Genomic DNA, 18,838 nt, shown 5'->3' with positions numbered 1-18,838 from the left:
AGCATGTTGACTCAGCAGTCCAGATACAGTGGAGTGGATGGTGTCCACTGCTGCCTCAGCGTCCGCTGATGGGGGGACGTACACAGCCACAACAATGGCGGACGTGAACTCCCTCGGCAAATAATATGGACGCATCCCCACGGCCAACAGTTCAATGTCCGGGCTACAGAAGCGTTCCTTCACACACACATGGTCGGGATTGCACCACCTCTCGTTCACATACACTGCAATCCCGCCACCTCTCTTCTTACCGCTCAGTACAACGTCTCTGTCCACCCGAACGGTCCTGAAGCCGGACACCGACGCACTGTGGTCCGGGAAATCCGCGTGCAGCCATGTCTCCGTGAAACACATGACGCTACACTCACGGAAGTCCCTCTTAGTCTTTACCAGCGCGCCGAGCTCGTCCATCTAATTCGCCAAAGACCTCACGTTCCCCGTTATAATTGCCGGTACCGAGGGTTTGTACTTCCTCGCCTTCGCCCTCCGCTTAGCGCCCGACCTGCAGCCCCGAGCCCTTCTCCTTAGCTCCGCCGGGATCTCAGGCCTGGAGCCGGACAAAAGCCGCGGTTTGCTCAGCGCAATCAGCTGACCGCGGGAATAGACAATGGCCCCACTCATTGTGTGTGGCTCTCCGTACAAACAGGAAGAAAAGTAACAGAAAAGCCACGGGAAAAGTTGAGAAAAAGTTACGGTCTGTTGTCTGACCATAATTTAAACCAAACGTTAAGGAAAAAGAACAAAAGCAGAGAAGAAAAGTGAATAAAAAAAGACAAAAAATTAAAACACAGACAGGGAGCTGCTGCGACAGGCAGCCGCTGGCACGGCGCCATCTTGCAAGAATTAGAGTTAACCCCGTATCGGGCCCGTGAACCCCCGCATCTAACAATATGCAATACAAAAGATATGTTTTGTAGTAGTAATGGCTTCCTATGTATGTTTCTGACTTCAGGGCGTACAGAAACTCCCACCTCCACCAGGGATGCACCAGGGGAAGACGATCAGACAATTTGCTGCTTTGTTTGAACAAGAAAATGGATATGGAGAGGCTCAGGTTTGGTTCTTTTATTTGTGGACATTATAACAGTCAATTAATAAACTAAGATTGAAAAGAATATAATTGTCCTTAGTCTAGTCCTGGATATTGTTGAAAACAACAACTGAGATAAAGAGTTGAAAGATTCAAACAGAATTCAGGAATACATTTTACTAATTGTTGCTTATTTCTTATGTCCAGGTTGTTGAACTGGATGATGCCATTTACAATAACATCTCAAAACAAGACTTTGATTCAGGTAAGGGTACATCTGCTCTTAATTTTAAGATTGTTTTTTATGTTTTCAGTACTTTTGGTTGAAGCTCATTTGATTTAATCAACAGGTGAATGCCAAAGTCAGAACTTTCACTGTACTGTATTTCTTCTGTTGTTTCTATCATCCACACAGCCCTACAGACGGTGAAAGAACTTCAGGATCAGCAGAACTGTGGCCATGAACTCCCTTCAACCTCGGCTCTGTCTGGCGTTCAACCTGTGGACTCCTCAGTCACCCTTAATGCTCAACATGAGGTCTGTTTTATGAAGGACAACTTCCAGGTCAGTCGTTTTGGCATCAATTAATAATTAATAAAATCAGTCAGACTGCATGCTGAGCTTATGAAACGGAAAACAGGAAAATGCTGCATTTTGTTTTCTATGGCAGCTGAAAAATGAGCAGTCTGCTAAATATGGTTGTTTGATTTCCTTTCATAGGTGGTGAAGATGGAGACTGATGATTCAGAAGACTCTGAGGCACAGTCATCCTCAGTAACTACATCAATGTCTGTAATGACTGAAACCACCTCCAATGCATCCAAAGTCCCCACTGAATCAAATGAAGCCCATATCAAAGCCTCAAAGTCACCTGATCTGTCACTTAGTGAGGACAAAGCTGAGATCATTTCAAACACAACTGTGGGACCGTTAAAAATAGCAACCACTTCCAAAGAGGTGGGGAGATCTGAAACGGCAGCAACTTCCGACTCTACTGTAACCACAACCATCTCCAAGTTTACAACCAAATCTTCCAATTCTACTCCAGACACCACCACATCGACAGCACCTATCTCTAAACTCAAAGCCGCCACCTCCAGCTGTACTACAGCCAACAACAAATCGAGAGAAACTGCCAACAAATGTACAGCAACTATCTGCACTGCAACCACCTCCACCTCGAGTGCAACCATCTCAAGGACAACCTCCACCAAAACATCTGCAACGTTGCCCAAAACACTGGAAAGCAGAACTGGAGCTGCAGCTGACGTCAGAGCGGCTTCATATAAAGCTGCCACCCACTCGAAAACAGAATCCACAGTGGGGTGTGAAGCCGCCTGCAGAACTGCACCTGGCTTCAAAATGGAAAACGCATCCAAAAGTTCTGAGAGTGCATCCAAAACTGTGGTTGCATCTCAAACTATGGGGAGATCTGTTGCCTCTGCTAAAATGACTGACAGTCAAACATCAGTTGGCTGTGAAAATACTGGAGCCTCTGTTAAGACTGCACATGTGAAGAGTTCAGTGAGGTCACCTGCTGATGTTGCACCAAATATACCTAAGAGTAAGGCACCTGCAGCTCTCCACCTGACCATGCCCCAAAATCCACCTGCAGAGCCATCACAAATCTGCACAAGTGAGAAGAGGCCAAGTGTAAGCTCTCCTGAAGTTGGTACGTATTATTATTTACATCGGAAAATATCTCGGTATGTCTCTATCGATTGGTCTGTTTTTGATTTTAATCAGAGGTCTGCATTGTTTCTTTTCTTCATAGGCTTAAACCAGCTGATTAAAGTGTCCTGTGGACAAAGGAAACAAGTCTACTGTCAGCTGTGTTCAGTCAGGTTGCTAAAGTCCGACCACACATGCAGCGCTGACCACCAGCTTAACTATGTGGTGCGTGCTTTATAAGTCTCATTGTAAAACGAATGAAGTTTGTAAAGCAGGGCAGTGTTACAGATGGTGATGTGTGCTCTTGATGTTCTTACCAGAAAATAAAGTACCCAAAATGGACTTGCAAGGAGTCTGAGCTGGAGAGCAAATTGCATGAGATAGTGACCCACCTGGCTGCGGTTGAGAGAAATGTAGGAACCCCGTCCTTCCCGGTGAGCTGCTCGAGTCTCTTGCTGTGGTTTATTTTCAATGTCGATGATCAGCTTCTATGACTTTTATTAAAACTCAATACCTAAAGGCTGATTTGATAGCTGTTTGCTATCTGACTCGTGGTGAGATACCTCAGAAACTCAGCAACGAACACCCACAAAAGACAAGAGAGATTGGATTTTCTTCAGCTCACGCAGGTTTATTTGCATCACACAGAGTACAAGTAAACCGAGCTGTCCGGAATCAACTGACTAAAACAAAGAAATGTACCTTACTTTATTCCCCTCCTTCATGATCTTCCCCTCTTCACACACATCTGCTCTCCACTTTCCCCTAAATAGTCATCGTCTTCATCCTACATCCAGTTAAGATTCATGGTGTACTTTTGACCCATTACACACGGGACCTTTGGATTTTTTGAGACATGAGAAGTACCAGTTATCTGTTCATTGCACCATATTCCGATGTACACCTGGCTGTGGCTTGTCATGGAGACGGTTTAACAGCTTACATCTTTACATTGACAATTTCGGTGCGTGCGTTGTTTGGATTCAGCTGAACCGGTTCCAGGCTTCGTACTATTCAACCTCTCTTTATCACTGTGAATCTGCTACCCTCCTGACCTGAAATAGACCCGATATGACCCAAAACTGTCAATCGGTGTGTGGTTGTTAATCTGCTTTAACGTTGTGATGCAGTATGTACAACAATGACGTATACATGAGAGCATACATCAGCAAAGTAAGATGTCACAGACTTGAAAATGTGTTTAACCGAGTAGCTTGGTATAGTTTCTCATTACCAATGTTCGTTTCTTTTTGCCAGACGGTGAAAGTGACGATTGATGAGTACAAAGTGCTCGCTGATCTCTCACCAGAAAAAGGTAAAGATATCCTAATAACGCCGCAAAAATCAAATTCTATGTGACTTACATACTTAGGTTTTATTTTTGGCACAATTTGACACCAATTCACCTTGATACGTTTGATATGTTGTGTTATTGAGGTGTAAGCTTTGATGTATTTGGTTCAGGTGGGCGCTCACTTAAAGGTGCAGTGTGCAGGGTTTGGTGGCATGTTACGGAGATGTTGCAGATTGCAACAAACTGAAACTTCTCCCGAGTACCAAGCGTTGGCTGACGGTAAAACGCGAATGGAGCCAGTCTTTTCGTTTGTTCGTTCTGGGTGACTGTAGAAACATGACGGCCGACTTCATGAAGAGTGTAGATGTAAACGTCTCATCCGAGTGTAACAAAAACACAACAACTTTCCGGGAACATTCCTCACAGTGGAGATTATTCATTCTCATTGTTCTATGCATACTGTATGGTCATTGTCTTGGTTTCAATCAGTATGGTTGGCACTTTCACAATATTCTACAGATGTTGGTCCCCAAGGTTAGTTAAAAAAAGTGTACAAATGTGCTGCCCCCTCTTCCTGGAATAATGTACAGTCGGACCTGAAACTGTGAGATCTGATTACTATGGTGGAATTTAAGTCCATTTTAAAGGATCGAGGAAAAGGCTCTTTTGGTCAATGGGATTGGTCTTTCATTTTTCACTAAAATGTTTTTTGAATTTACCTGTTTTATGCATTATATCTTCTTTTTTTGTTGCATATAAACGGTATTTTGTGCTTATTCACTTGTAGTAAATTTTAACTGAATGAGAAGTGTACCTGGTTTAATAAAATGTATAAAATTCTCTCTGTTTATTCTCAGCTCTAGAAAGACTGAAAGCAATGCTGGCAAGAGGCTTAGGGGTCTCTTCACCCTCCACAGCCAGTCCTGCAGAGGTTTTGAGACAGCAGGTTTCCGGGGCCAGTCCACTTGAAGCTTCAAGCCCAGACGATGGTAAATTCTTGTCCATGTTTGAAATGTATCGGTGTGTAAATACATTGGAATGTTGCATGCACATACCTGAATGAGCAGAGGTATTTTCATTCTTGATAACTTGTGTGATGTTATTAGAAGACCTGTGAATGAGGCACAGAAGTATGGAATTATATTAAACCCATTACTCTTGTTTCTCAGGGATGTACATGCCACAGAATAAAGGACTTTCTCCAGATAACCAATCAGAGCAGGAGAACAAATATTTGCGGCAGTCATTGGTCCAGATCTCAGGCGAGAAGCCACACGCAAGATTTATTCCTGACTCTTTAGATCTGTCATGAGGTATCTATTCTCATAAAGGTCACTATTCTTATTTCAGAAATTGAATCCAGTTCAAAAGAGGAAGGATCCCTTGCTGTGGGCCAGTTCGACAGATCTCAGAGCGTGGAGAGTTCAGAGCCTGAAGCCGATGACCAGATTCTAGACCAGCTACATTCGATCTTGAATAAGAATGAGCCCGTCGCAAATCCTCGCATTCAAGACGCAGGCGTAGCAGGTACGTCTGTTGTCTGTCGTACACATTCACCAACAGAAAAGCAGGGTTCAGATATTTACAGCTGCACTAACAATGGATGGCTTTGTCAGTTAATATCAATATTTTTGTCAATAGAAGCCACTATTATATATGTGCTATTTGTGTATTGTTATTGTGTGAAATGATCGGAATGCAGAAATTTAAATCTTATCTTGGTCCTTGCAATGGTCTTATTGTTGGTATAAGTCTTTCTGCATCACCATTGTGGGAGAAAAATGTATGCATGTGCCATTATAGTCAATACTTAAAGAGTCAAGTTCATATTCTTTGCTTATATATCATTATAAGGTGGCATACAAATATTCCTAGTTCATGTATCAGTGTAATCCTGCAAACATAGGCTTTTGGGGTTAGTAATAGTTCATGTATCCTACGGACAGTCGTACATTCATAGAGCTAGGAGAGAACAAGTAGCCTCACACTCGCATGTTCAATTGCGGCCTTCTGCAGTGCCGCTGTGTCCAAAGAGAACAAATTGGCCTTTGTGCATTGGGTCAGCCTGACCTTAGACTCTGGCACAATGGGTCGTAAACAGCCGAATAAAGCTGTATTAGCAGAGAAATGAAATATCTAACACCACTCATTTACACAAATACACAATCTCTTTCATCCCTACCTCCCAGCAGCCAAAATGCAGAAACCTCAAACTCCCGATGGATGCAAAGAGACTCCCGAGTGGAGACCACAGCAGGAGAGAAGTCACCCAGAGATACAGGACACACGGAAGGTGTTTGAAGGCTCTCAGAAAACATCACCTGCACAATTCTTTAACCCGGAACAGCTCTCTTCTGCTGCCACAGTGAATACAGAACAACAGAATCAACCAAGACACAGCCAGAAAGCAGAACCTGTGTCAAGACACTCGGATGCACTTCCAAGGATTTCAATAGGTAGGGGTTAAGCGTTTATGTGTCAGTGTTTTTTGCCTTTATTTTGCCATAGCTGTTCAGTAGCTTAGCTCTTTAATTAATCAAGTAGTGAGGTAGTGTCAACACGACATGTACGTGTAGCCGACAGGAGCACGTCCATATGATGGTGAAGTCACGTACTAATACTCGGGCTGATGCCTACGACGTCTTTGCTACAATAATGCTGGAATACAGACATGCAAGCTTGTGTTTACTTGATGGAAAGGTGGCAGAGGATGAGGAAGGCGAGGAATTGATCCCCAGGAAGTTGCCACATACAGCCATACACACACTGTTTATTATATCAATATGCTACAGTGTAGTACACTATGTATTTGTACAAGGCCGGTGGATTTTGCTATGCTAGTAAGGTGCATGTTTGTCCACGTATGTTAGAATTGAGTGTGCATTGATAGTTGAATATACAATTATATTTATGTTAATTATATTTGTAAATAATTATAGATTTTAGATTATGGATATTTGTTGTATATATTTGTATATTAATAACATTTACTTAGAATGAAATTGCTTCATCTTTGATGTTAAACTACTTTTTCCATGTTGCTGTATCTAAGCTTGTGGGGGTAGCTTCAGTGCAGGAAAGCTTAATGAAGAGTAACTGGTAGCTAAGTTCACTACACTTTGCATTAGGTAGCTTGCCCATGATTGTTATTTTGTATGGTTGTCACAGGGGAAAGTGCTGAGGGCAGCAGTAATTTGTCCAGTTACTTGAAGGTGACGGGACACGACCAAGAACGAATCATAGGTGGGTGTGTCCATCCTTACACAGCAAACCCTTTTCACTCCCATTATTTCATTTCTTTTCACCAAAGCGCATGTTAAAGACGGCGTGTCGTCACCAGGTATGGGCTTTGTGTGGGAGTGTCGCTTTGTGTCGGAGGGTCCTGGGCCGAATAGGAGCGCATTCTACCTGTGTGAGAGCTGCAGCGTGAAGGTCTGCCTCATGGACATCTGTAAACACATGATCAGCGATGAACACCAGTTCAACGTCATTGTGAGTGTTGTCTCAATAATACATTAAGAACAAAAAAAGTATTTGACAATCGTTCCCACATTTGTATATCATAATGATGCATGTGTTTCAGATGAGTCAGCAACCTGAGCTTCTGTACTTCTGGCCGGAAAGTTATGTGCTTCATCCTCCGGATGTCTATCTAGAGTATTGGATGAAATTGGAAATACTAAATGGCATCGCCCAGAAGTTATCTATTGGGGAGCGTCGCTACAAGACGGATGCGCAGGTAAACTATAAGTGCCATGTAACAAGCATGTTTTGTCCAGGAAGTAAGTTGGACAAGATGTGGTTAATAATGTTTTCTTTTTGCAAATTACCAAAATATATTGTTTCATTTATGGTGGACTTTATGTTTAAGATTTCACAATTAAAGTAGGAATAGACATTCCACCCCTCCCTACTCTAACGTTTCCCAGTTAGTATTATTGTTGCCGCTGTCGCAGAGACAACTTAATAGCTTTAATTTTTTCTCAGATCATACCACTAGCAAAAAAATTACCAGTATTTTAGCGACTTTTGAAGCTAATGCTAGCTAGCTACTTTCATTGGAAAAAAGTTGGCCTCACTGCACAGGACACATTGCTTTTTGTCTTCCACAGTTACTTTGCTTGTTCCACCGTTCGCCCTTTCCGCTCCTGTGGATAGTAACTGCAAAGTACTTACACTGATACTGTTTATTAACTGGGGATAGACACTGATAGCCGATAGCTCCTGGGGAAAACAAAAACACTATCCTCTTCCTGTTTTAGTTGCTCAATGGTTGATTCACGTCCTTTGAGCTGTAAATCAAGCCTTCATTTTCCAGGTAGATCATAGCAGGAGGCAAACAGAATTGCACAGTGAAAAGCATTTACTGCATCATAATAAGTTAAAGCAAAAAAAACTTGTACATTGTGGAAATGCACATCCATTATGCTCATTGTTGCTCCGTTTGTGTTTTCTCTCACAAAGAGTATACTGCTGGGACTGGAGTTGTATGAAAGTGTTTTGGCCGCTTCGTTCAGTGAAGGTATCAATCAGTAAGCAAAGTAAACAGAGTCTATGGTACATGTGGGTATTTGGTATCAACTGTGTGATTTGCTTTTTGTAGCTTTAGAAATGGTTAAAAAAATCAAGAGAGAGCAGAAACTGAGCGTCTCCTTTACCATCTGTACTCCACAACGAAAGGGTGAGTCCCATTAGCCCAGCTACAGGGTCATTTCTTTCTTCTTCTTATACACAGCTTAACTAAAGTGACTAATACAGGCAAGTCATGGGTAAGAGCAATGCGTTTTGGTTTCTGTTGGACAGAGCAGCTGCCTGAGGGCCAACACAGTCCAGAGGAATCTCTCTGTATGGAGATGCAGCCAGCACAGGCACTTGAGACGGACCGGAGAAGTGACAACGGTAGGATTTATCATGTTGTTCACTACAGTGTTGAATAAGATCCTTACAAAGTGTAATAAGTTTACTTTTGCTTATTAGTCCTTTAAAAAGTAATAGTATTACTTTACCTTTTTTGGTATCAATAGTAATTGGTTACATTACTCGTTATAATACCACATTACTTTATTTCTACCTACTTTCTTTCTTACTTTAATGTGTTGCTCAGTAATGCGTCACTGCCAAAAACTAGTTCCCCCCCCCCCCCCACACTTTTTGAATCTGACACCACTGGAAATGATTTCTTAAGATTTATCGAGGATTCAGAAATGGGGGCTGATGATTTCTCTGAGCTGTAATAAATTTGAGCTTCTTTTTCTTGTGTTCTCTTATTCCTTCTCCGCTGTCTCTATTAGGACCAGGACAAACAACTGAGATACATCGTTTCCAAGAGACTGTTGGCGATTTGGATGGAGTCAAACCAAGAAGAGTTCTGAGTCCTCTGGGTGTGACCAGTGTCTCCTCAAAGGCTGATTCTGTTGTCTCTCCATGCTCCGGTGCTGCCACATGTCTTGGTCACCAAGAGCAACCGGATCCCAGACCCCCGGTCTCTCAGGACCAGAGGCCTATCGCAGAGTTGCCAGTGAAACAGGCAGAGGTGCACTCAGAATCCACATCTACCTCTGTTGTTTGTCCTCAAACCACTCAAACCCTGTCAGTGTTTTCCAGAGATCCACGCCCTCCAGCCCAGAAAAGACCAGCTGTTGAATCTATTGAAACATTGATCAGATCTTCCACCAATAACCCCAACCTCAAGGATCCCTTGCCAGCCAAACGCAAACGCACATACAATGAGCTGCAGCCTATCATTCAGCCAAACCCCCAATCAGTCTCTGAGTCCACTTTTGTGAACCCTGCTGCAACCTCCATCCCCCTGTCTCTTCAGGACAAAGACACTGGACCTGGATCTGATGAACAAGACCTGCCCGTTGTGGACCAGACAACATTTGATCACCTAATGGCTCTATACAGAGAGAGGAAGTCTAAGATAAATGTGTCCCCTTGCACCTCCGCTCCAGGTAATGGTGAGACTACTACCTGCTGCGCTAACAGTTTGTCCGAAAGTGGGGTGCAGAGAAGAAGATGGGATCAAAGGTTTATGCAGACTACATCTAAAATGGCCATGAATAACACTTACGCATTGGAGAAGTTCAACTCTTTTCTTGATAGCTCTACTTCAGCGAGGGGCGACCTTTTGTTCGGGGCGACTAAAGCCAAAGCAGTCTGTACGACATTACCTTATGCCAGCACCGCTGACCCCAGTGGCCCACAACACCAGAGAAGTATCGGCGCTCAGACCACCTTTGGAAACACTAGCCAGTCCAACCCTAGTCCCATTAACGGTGCAGTCATCAACAGTAACCCAGGTCACATACTACAGCCACCAGGTAACACAGAGAACAACAGCACTGGGGCTCATCAGTTGCCCATTAACGCCATCATAACTGTCAGGTCAAAGCAGTTTATAGGTGGCAATAATGAAGAGGACATCACCGAGGTGAACAGGGGCAATGTGGTCACTCACAGTTTATCCTCTGTTGCAGAAATAAGCCCCAGTGACACTTTAGGAAGGTATGGTCAGTACAACCAAATGGCTTATGTCACCAATGGACAGTCAGGTTATTTTTCTTCTGAGGCTGTTGGAAGTTGCTCAACACCAGGCAACCCTCCTGTACACACTGGGAGTTCATTTCATAGTGAAGGGTACCCTACTAGGGGGCTCTACTTCGCAAGCCGGATTCACCCGGAGCAGGAAACAACCCGCCAAAGTCTGCAATCATTTGGAAACAGTTTAGCAACTCAACTCCCCCCAGAATGGGTGACGCTGAGATTGCAGCAGCAGCAGCTTTTCCTACAGCAGCAGCAGCAACTCATACAGCAGCAACTCATACAGCAGCAACTCATACAGCAGCGTTGCTCCTCGTGGACAAGTACCTCCATGGCTGCTGGAAATGGAAACACGACCAATGAGGCGGCCTACGTAGGCGCCATGTCATTCACAACTGCCGCCAACATTTCACAAAATTCGTTTTACGATTACGATTACCGACTCGCTCTAACGCAGAACAGCAACGACATAACGACACAGAACAATCCTCAGGTTTACCACAACCCTCCAGGTATTTACTATCCCCCTGCCGCCAACACTCAAGTCATGTCCCAGGCATATGCAAACTCTTTTTTCGCCTCTGGCGGAGGGTTTTCAACTGTAGCTCCCTCTATGATCAATAGCTCTCCTCCATGAAAAACTACCTGTTAACTTGGTCTTGTTATTTACCTGGTTATCTCTGCAGTACACCCGTTAAATACTGCTCTGTGTCTCGAAGACATGATTAAGTTTAGATATGTGGAGTCACTGAAGTGTGTGCGTGTGTTCAGTTCACACACATTTATTTTAAATGAAGTTAAACTGATATTCTGTTGAAGTTGCAACAAGTTCAGGATATTTAAAATATTTCTTGCTTTACATATGAAGGATGACTTTGTAAACCTTTTCAAAAAAGCTAGTGTAGCTCTTGTTTTAACATTTCTAATGTAACATTTTCAGCAGACTGATTTTTGAAGTTTTTTATATTCATGTTTTGTTCATTTTAATAAAATCCCTGTAAAACAGTGTTGAATGTGAAATATATTTGAATATTTTCTCAATAAATTGTATTTTTTCTCTTTGTGCTTAACTTGTTTTGTGCTTGTTTTTTCATACACAAAATGTACTGTGGGAACAAGGATTGCATGTACCGGTAATTGGGTCACTTATCGACGTCCCAGAATTCTTGGTGCCATGTGCCGAGTACAACGCCCACAAAACATCTCTACCTTTCAAATGAGACCAAGGCACAAATGCACCAAGGCTTTCCTTGTTGGGGGAATGAGGGTTATGAAAACTCGGATGTAATCCAAAAACAATTTCAGCTAGACCAGGGCACCAAATTTGACATCTTAAATTTTTCCATGATGGTTCTTACCAGATAAAACGAGGTTATGTAACCTCACAGATTTGTCTCATTTCTTACCCACACACGAAATCCCCCTGAGACATTGACAAATCATAAACCTCTGAGTCCACTTAGAACGGTGGAAACTTCACAGTTCCTCATTTGGCTGGAACATCTCTGGTTTCAAAATAGATCGGACATATTTTGAAAGAAAAACATTGTCTGTGCGGTTAACTTCTTTTAATAAAAGCTAATACTTATCTAAGAAGGTTGGCCACCTGTAGTCTTTCTCCCACGCTGAACCAATGACTCTAAAACACTTGATTTAAACGTAGTTGTTGCTCTCTTTCTTAACTGTTAATCTATGAAGATGAAGACTTCCCAAATGTACGTCTCGGTAATAAACCAATCTCCTTATTCCTGTATGGCCCTTAATCTCAGTCGCCACAGTCATTGCATTGTCAACATTCCACACTTTTTTCACTATTTTTATGTTTTTTGTGACATTTGAACTATATGTATCAATACATTTTGATCTTGAGCAAAATGAACCCAAAGTGTGATTCATTATTTTTTCCATCGTGAAATAATAATAATTCAAGCAAGTCACAATACTTCTTGAATTGTTTTTCAAGGTGTCGTATCTTTCATGCGACAGTGCTGTTGAAGTGATGAGGAAGGATGCTCCGTGGACACTGTTCTTGCTGGTATAATAAAGTTTATTACAAACAAGCAACACATGCCATTACGGACGTCTAGATCGCCCGGAGGTCTCAAGTCGAATCTGAAAGTCCTCCCTTTAGGGCTCTCGCTTCATCTTTATATAGGATACATGTTATGTAACATCTGGGCGGAACGTAAGAGAATGTATGTGGCCTCATCATTCCACACATCCACCCTTCTGCCCCTGGTATCCTGCACATCTGGTTTTCATCTAAGACAAATACACTTGGGGTCTTCGCTGTATCGTGCAAGACCTGAAAATATACCACAAAGGTTTTAACGATTTTCTCCAAATCAAGTCGAGCTGTTCATTGAGACTTGGAAGGTCTAACCTCTGCGTGTAGTATAGTCAAGAGACTATACGATAAATAGATTTGGTGTATTCACTGTTCACCTGTGGTCTTAGTTAACATTCTGTGAATATACGTGAATGTTGACTATCCATGTTTGGTATTTGCAGGAGCTTCAAGAAATGTCATCAAGGCCAGACCTCTGTGGGAAATGAATGGCAACTGATGTGAGGGAAATTCTTCTACCGTAAAGAGAGGAGAAAGACTCCATGTACATGCTGTGAATCAGGCCTTTATTAAAAACCTCCTGGTTTCCTAATCCGTCATAGTTACAGAATATTGTTTGCCAATGTGTTGGAAAAACTACATAATAGTACCGAGTGAGTCCTAAAATACTGAATACTGAAATAGGGAACATTGAGAAAAGAAGTTTGTCTTTTGTAGTATTTATTCTCTGCGCAGAGAAGGTTTGATCATCCCACTGAGTGCCTGTGTGCAGTCTAAGGGACATCTTATGAAGGATTAGTGCAAAGGGAAAAGGGGAGTAAGATGAGTCCCCACAAAGACATCCGTTTCTGTGATTAACTGTCCCTGACCTACACATTCTGTGAGTTACTAGTGAACATTCTGTCGGTTATCACCTCTAAGTGAACAATCTGTCATGCATAAACATTATATATAGTCTTGTTATTGAGTAAGGCACATAAGATATATAGTCTTGTTATTGATTAAGACATAGGATAAGTCACAGTAGAAAAGTACTTAGCACAGGGGGATTTTCGATCACACCAATTGCAAAAATTCACTTCAATTTGTACCGTTAGGATCTATGCCCAAACTTCCACTCAGGACTATTTTTAACTTGTGTGCATTGGCTACAACCTGTGGCTTGCTTAACCAATTTTAACAATCACTGAATGTGTGATTCACTGAATGGATTATAGATGTAGACTAATAATTACAGAATGAGACCAAAAAGTCTCCACATTAAGTGTGAATGTTGATGACCGGTGGGAAAAATACAAGTATAAACATCCGTTACAGAAGATTATAAGAGAATAATTTAAGGCTGACTGTTTTGTGCTGTTTTAGTTTGTGAGATGTGAAAGTACACTGTTCTCACCAAGACTGAGTAATCTTTGTGGGTGAAGTGCAGAACAGCAATGTAACAAACCCGAGATAACCATAATATTCAGACCATTTGTCGGCCTTCTGTAGATAACATGTATCACATTGAATGTATCCTTGAGCTGAAATCCGGAAACCTGATGTGGAATTGTGAGATGATGGTAATGAAATACCCAAACACACTTTTATCTAGTTCCTGAGAATTCTCTATTGTTTGTAACCAAGAGTCACCCCATATGCTTACCGAGGTCACTGACTAAAACTACAAATCTATACAGTACACAATCCAGTGACTCCTTTACCTTGGACATCCCTCATGTACGTGTGGTATATTTTCAGGTCTTGCACAAAACAGCGAAGACCCCAAGTGTATTTGTCTTAGATGAAAACCAGATGTGCAGGAGACCAGGGGCAGAAGGGGGGATGTGTAGAATGAGGAGGCCACATACATTCTCTTACGTTCCGCCCAGATGTAAACATAACATGTATCCTATATAAAGATGAAGCGAGAGCCCTAGAAGCAGGGACTTTCAGATTCAACTTGAGACCTCCGGGCGATCTAGACGTCCGTAATGGCATGTGTTGCTTGTTTGTAATAAACTTTATTATACCAGCAAGAACAGTGTCCACGGAGCATCCTTCCTCATCACTTCAACAGCACTGTCGCATGAAAGATACGACATACGCACTAATGTTGGCAGAGCTGGTTTCAGGTACTATATGCACCTTTTTAAATGAAATGAAACTGCTCAAACTATAGTCTGTCTGTCATCGGGATTTTCTGGTCTGACTTCAGCTGTGAAAACGAGACATAAAACAGCTTAACCAGGTAAAGTACAGGGTGGATATAATCACTAATCAACAAAAACGTAGCAATCTCCCTCCAAAGAATGTCCCTGTGTGAGTCTCTAATATTCACCATTGTCTCAGACGATGATCAAAGGGTTTTTCTTGTGCCAGGTGGGCAGGAGCTTAGTGCTTTAATTTACGATAGGACTGCTTTCACAGACCAGCACCCGTCTGATAGCGCCGACACCCACACATTCCAGGGTGCAGCTGCGACCTTCACCGGGACCCAGGGAACAAAGTGTGGTGGGAAAATGAAGTAGGCAGCGTAAATCATAAGGGCTCTGATACTAACTCCCTTGATGGTCTCCTTTGTTCACATTGCAGAGATATTTACTGCTTTATATCATTCATTCATTCATTGCCCAGGATAACCGTGACATGAAATGTTCACGTGTCCCATGCCTAGTAGGGGATGTGATGGAAATCTTGTGAGCAGATTAACTTTCGATGTCTTAAAGCTGAAGGTTTATTGAAGCCTCAATTTAAGGAGAGACCGAGTTCCAGCAATACAAGTGATAAAGAATGTAGTCACAATGCAAAGCCACCCTCAATTCGGAAGTGTTGTGGTGTTTTCTACGTCGATGTTCGGTGGCTTGGACTTTAAAGTTGATTTAACCTCAATATCTAAAAGCTGGCTTAATATGTATTTGCTATCTGACTCGTGGTGAGATACCACAGGATCCTCACTGACCAGGAACTCAGTAACGAACACCCACAGAACACAAGAGAGATTGAAGTTGCTTCAGTTCACGCAGGTTTATTTGCATCACACAGAGTACAAGTAAACCGAGTTGTCCAGATTCAACTCTCCCCAACAAAGAAATGTGCCTTACTTTATAACACCGTCCCCCTATTCATGATCGCCCCCTCCTCTTACTCATCAGCTCTCAACTTCCCTCTAAACAGTCATTTCGTTCATCGTGCATACAGTAAGGATTCATAACGGTTTTCAGATCTGGTTCTCTTGGGGCGTTTTGGACATCTGGGCACATGAGATGTACTGTTGGTCTACTAATTAATCAATATCAGGAGAGAGACACAGTCATATGTGTGTCACAGTGACCAGAGATGCGCCGGACATTCTGATCCAGCCGCCCATACACAAAGGGCATCCTGTTTGGACATTGTGTGTGTGTGTGTGTGACATTGCTGGACGTACAGAGATAGGATATATAAAAACATATGGTATTTTTCCTGCCAGGCTATACTTCTCAATTGTCACTAAGTTGTAGATGCGTACATAACTAATCAGCGGTCATGATGCAAACGCTCCAGGTCACAAGCAGAACAGTGAGTCAACAGCCTCTGATGTCTGCGGCTCAAGGCTTCGCTTATCTACCGTGACAGAGTGTTGTTCCTTCAACAAGCCTCCCAATGTGTATGCATGTTATGATTTAGGCGTTAAACTCTCTCTCCCTCTTTCCTAGATGAAGGATTTTAAGAAGAGAGACAGTGGAGCTACTATCACTCTATAGTCTTAGAGTCAGTCAGCCTTGAAGGAGAGTCCTCCTCCTCCTCTCTACTTTAAGTACTTGTTTTTGCAAAGCAACAGTACTTTTACTATACAGTTTGTGTATAGCTTCAGAAAATGTATAAAGAGAGAGAACTGCTCTCTTAGTCTGAGTAGTCTAAGGATGATTGAGCCCGCTTGCAAGTGCGACAAAGACTCAGAAAGACACCGTCTTGTTTGTGAGATTGCAGAATCCCTCCCACAGTGCTCAGTTCCAAATTCAGATTGTGTTGATGGATTGCCTCCACACGGCTCTCAACATGGCGACATTAAATCAAAGCTGAATACTTGCTCAGGTTAAATTGTTCACTTTGATTTGACTTGCTAAATGGAGTTAGCTCAGCTTGTTTGACGTTCTACTGGCTTGGTGTTGCTTATGACATCAAGGGTTAAACAAAGCTGTGGTGTTAAGGTGGTCGGTGATTGATTGGCATCTAAATTAGGGGAGATAGGTTCAGGGCTACGAAGCTGTCCTTCAGAGCAGAGCGAGGTTCCCGACCGACATGAGGTTCCTCCTGCAGTGTTTTGTCCTGAAGAAGGTTTTATCCACTGTGTGGAGAGAGAAGGTCACAGCAAAGCTGCAGATATCTCTCTGTACCTCTGTACAGCGTTACAAGACATAACATACGGCTAAACAAAATGTGTGAGCTCTTATTTCTGAGAAAGATAAAGAGAGATTGAAGCTTCTGTGTCAGTCCCAGTGGATTTACTGAGGCTGAATATATGAGTCTGTTTCATAAAGCAAAAAGGTGATTGGATTAGTTTATGTGTGACTTCTCACATATTCTCTTCTTAAGACACAACAAAGGCTTCACTAACAGAGATCTGTAAATCAATGTAAAATAGTTCCTCTAAACTAAGCAGAACTAAGTCAGGATACTGTCGTATCTTTCATGCGACAGTGCTGTTGAAGTGATGAGGAAGGATGCTCCGTGGACACTGTTCTTGCTGGTATAATAAAGTTTATTACAAACAAGCAACACATGCCATTACGGACGTCTAGATCGCCCGGAGGTCTCAAGTCGAATCTGAAAGTCCTCCCTTTAGGGCTCTCGCTTCATCTTTATATAGGATACATGTTATGTAACATCTGGGCGGAACGTAAGAGAATGTATGTGGCCTCATCATTCCACACATCCACCCTTCTGCCCCTGGTATCCTGCACATCTGGTTTTCATCTAAGACAACTACACTTGGGGTCTTCGCTGTATTGTGCAAGACCTGAAAATATACCACAATACAAAAAGACAATATCAAGATTTAATTGAAAAGACTAAAACTATTTTTATCCACACATCGTAAGTCTGTGGTGGATTTGCATGGGCTCAATCCAGGTCTGATTACAAAGCAAAAAAAGGTGATTGATGTATTGAGGTGTGACCTCTCACAGGTCTGGTCTGGACTCTCTTCACACTACACCATAATGTTTCACTCACAGAGGTTTGTTAATTATTGTAATTATTGTTTCCGTCTGCACAGAGGTTACTGAGAAAAACAGCACTGGAAGGAATACACAAATACACTGTGAACAGAATAGAAAGTAAAATGAAAAGGTATCATTTCTTCTTCTACACTGGTATTTGCAAGTCATGCAGCAACTGAGAGGAGACAGCTGGAGAAATACTCTTCTTTTTACTCTTCTGCATTTAAGTTACTCCGCAGATTCTGATATAATCAACAAATAAATGATTGTGTTTTAATATAAGTTAAGATACGACTTAATTGAAAGATAGCCCATTTACCAGGTACAATCTGAAATGGGCCATTCTGCATCATGAGTACTTTTACTTTTTGCACTTTTGGGATATTTGATTTTAGAACTTTTGTTCTTTTACTTAAGTAAAACCATCTGAGTACTTCTTCCATCACTGACCTCAACCATCACAGCTCTATGCCTAACAACTGTGGTGGGAAATGATTTCACCCGCTGTTGAGTCTTTTTAAGCTGAAATATAGAATATCGTCAAACAGAACTTATCTTTAAAAGTATTTATTCTTGCAAGAAGAGGCACAGTTATACAGAGTCACAAAGAGTCTGTAGAAGTGTGCGCTACAGAGTTAAAGTCACACAGAGTTATAAAGAGAGTGATCAAGGGTGGGGGCCTGTGTACTACTGGAACGTCCTGCTCCAGGCCGTGGCAGTTAAAGAAGTAAAATAACAACAGACACACAGACCTCAAGATATATGTTTTATCCTTAAGGCATAAACATGTGAATAATAGGTACTTGTTATCCAAAACAGAGAAGAAGAGTATATGTGTGCAGGCTGTCAGCTGCATGGATCACAAGTTACATGTTGCAAGCTTATAATGGTTGGTTTCACAACAATTTATAAAAAAGTTCTGCTTATAAGAATATAAAATACTCATAAGAATATAACAGCAAGATACATTTGAGCATAACACAAAGGATGAAGGTCTACTGAGTTCAGTACAAGCACTTAAGCATTTACACAATATACTAAGTAGAAAT

At 42.1% G+C, this 18,838-nt stretch overlaps 1 protein-coding gene across 1 annotated transcript in view; it reads left to right on the top strand.

Moving 5' to 3' along the window:
- Positions 1-11,608, top strand: part of LOC142965140 (uncharacterized) — a 282,605-nt gene extending 270,997 nt beyond the window's left edge. The window contains exons 19-36 of the mRNA XM_076105910.1: positions 953-1,054; positions 1,238-1,295; positions 1,446-1,594; positions 1,751-2,702; positions 2,805-2,926; positions 3,022-3,135; positions 3,959-4,016; positions 4,853-4,984; positions 5,165-5,257; positions 5,346-5,522; positions 6,185-6,451; positions 7,164-7,238; positions 7,336-7,487; positions 7,579-7,734; positions 8,460-8,517; positions 8,599-8,676; positions 8,799-8,894; positions 9,287-11,608. Coding sequence (XP_075962025.1) covers positions 953-1,054; positions 1,238-1,295; positions 1,446-1,594; positions 1,751-2,702; positions 2,805-2,926; positions 3,022-3,135; positions 3,959-4,016; positions 4,853-4,984; positions 5,165-5,257; positions 5,346-5,522; positions 6,185-6,451; positions 7,164-7,238; positions 7,336-7,487; positions 7,579-7,734; positions 8,460-8,517; positions 8,599-8,676; positions 8,799-8,894; positions 9,287-11,175 — 4,728 coding nt within the window. The 3' untranslated portion in view covers positions 11,176-11,608. The remainder of the gene's footprint in view (positions 1-952; positions 1,055-1,237; positions 1,296-1,445; positions 1,595-1,750; positions 2,703-2,804; positions 2,927-3,021; positions 3,136-3,958; positions 4,017-4,852; positions 4,985-5,164; positions 5,258-5,345; positions 5,523-6,184; positions 6,452-7,163; positions 7,239-7,335; positions 7,488-7,578; positions 7,735-8,459; positions 8,518-8,598; positions 8,677-8,798; positions 8,895-9,286) is intronic.
- The last annotated feature ends 7,230 nt before the right edge of the window (positions 11,609-18,838 follow it).

The sequence above is a fragment of the Anarhichas minor genome, unplaced genomic scaffold (genome assembly GCF_050575085.1).
Source record: "Anarhichas minor isolate MPS153535 unplaced genomic scaffold, ASM5057508v1 ptg000033l, whole genome shotgun sequence".
NCBI lineage: Eukaryota > Metazoa > Chordata > Actinopteri > Perciformes > Anarhichadidae > Anarhichas > Anarhichas minor.
This window is presented reverse-complemented; position numbering and strand designations above follow the sequence as displayed.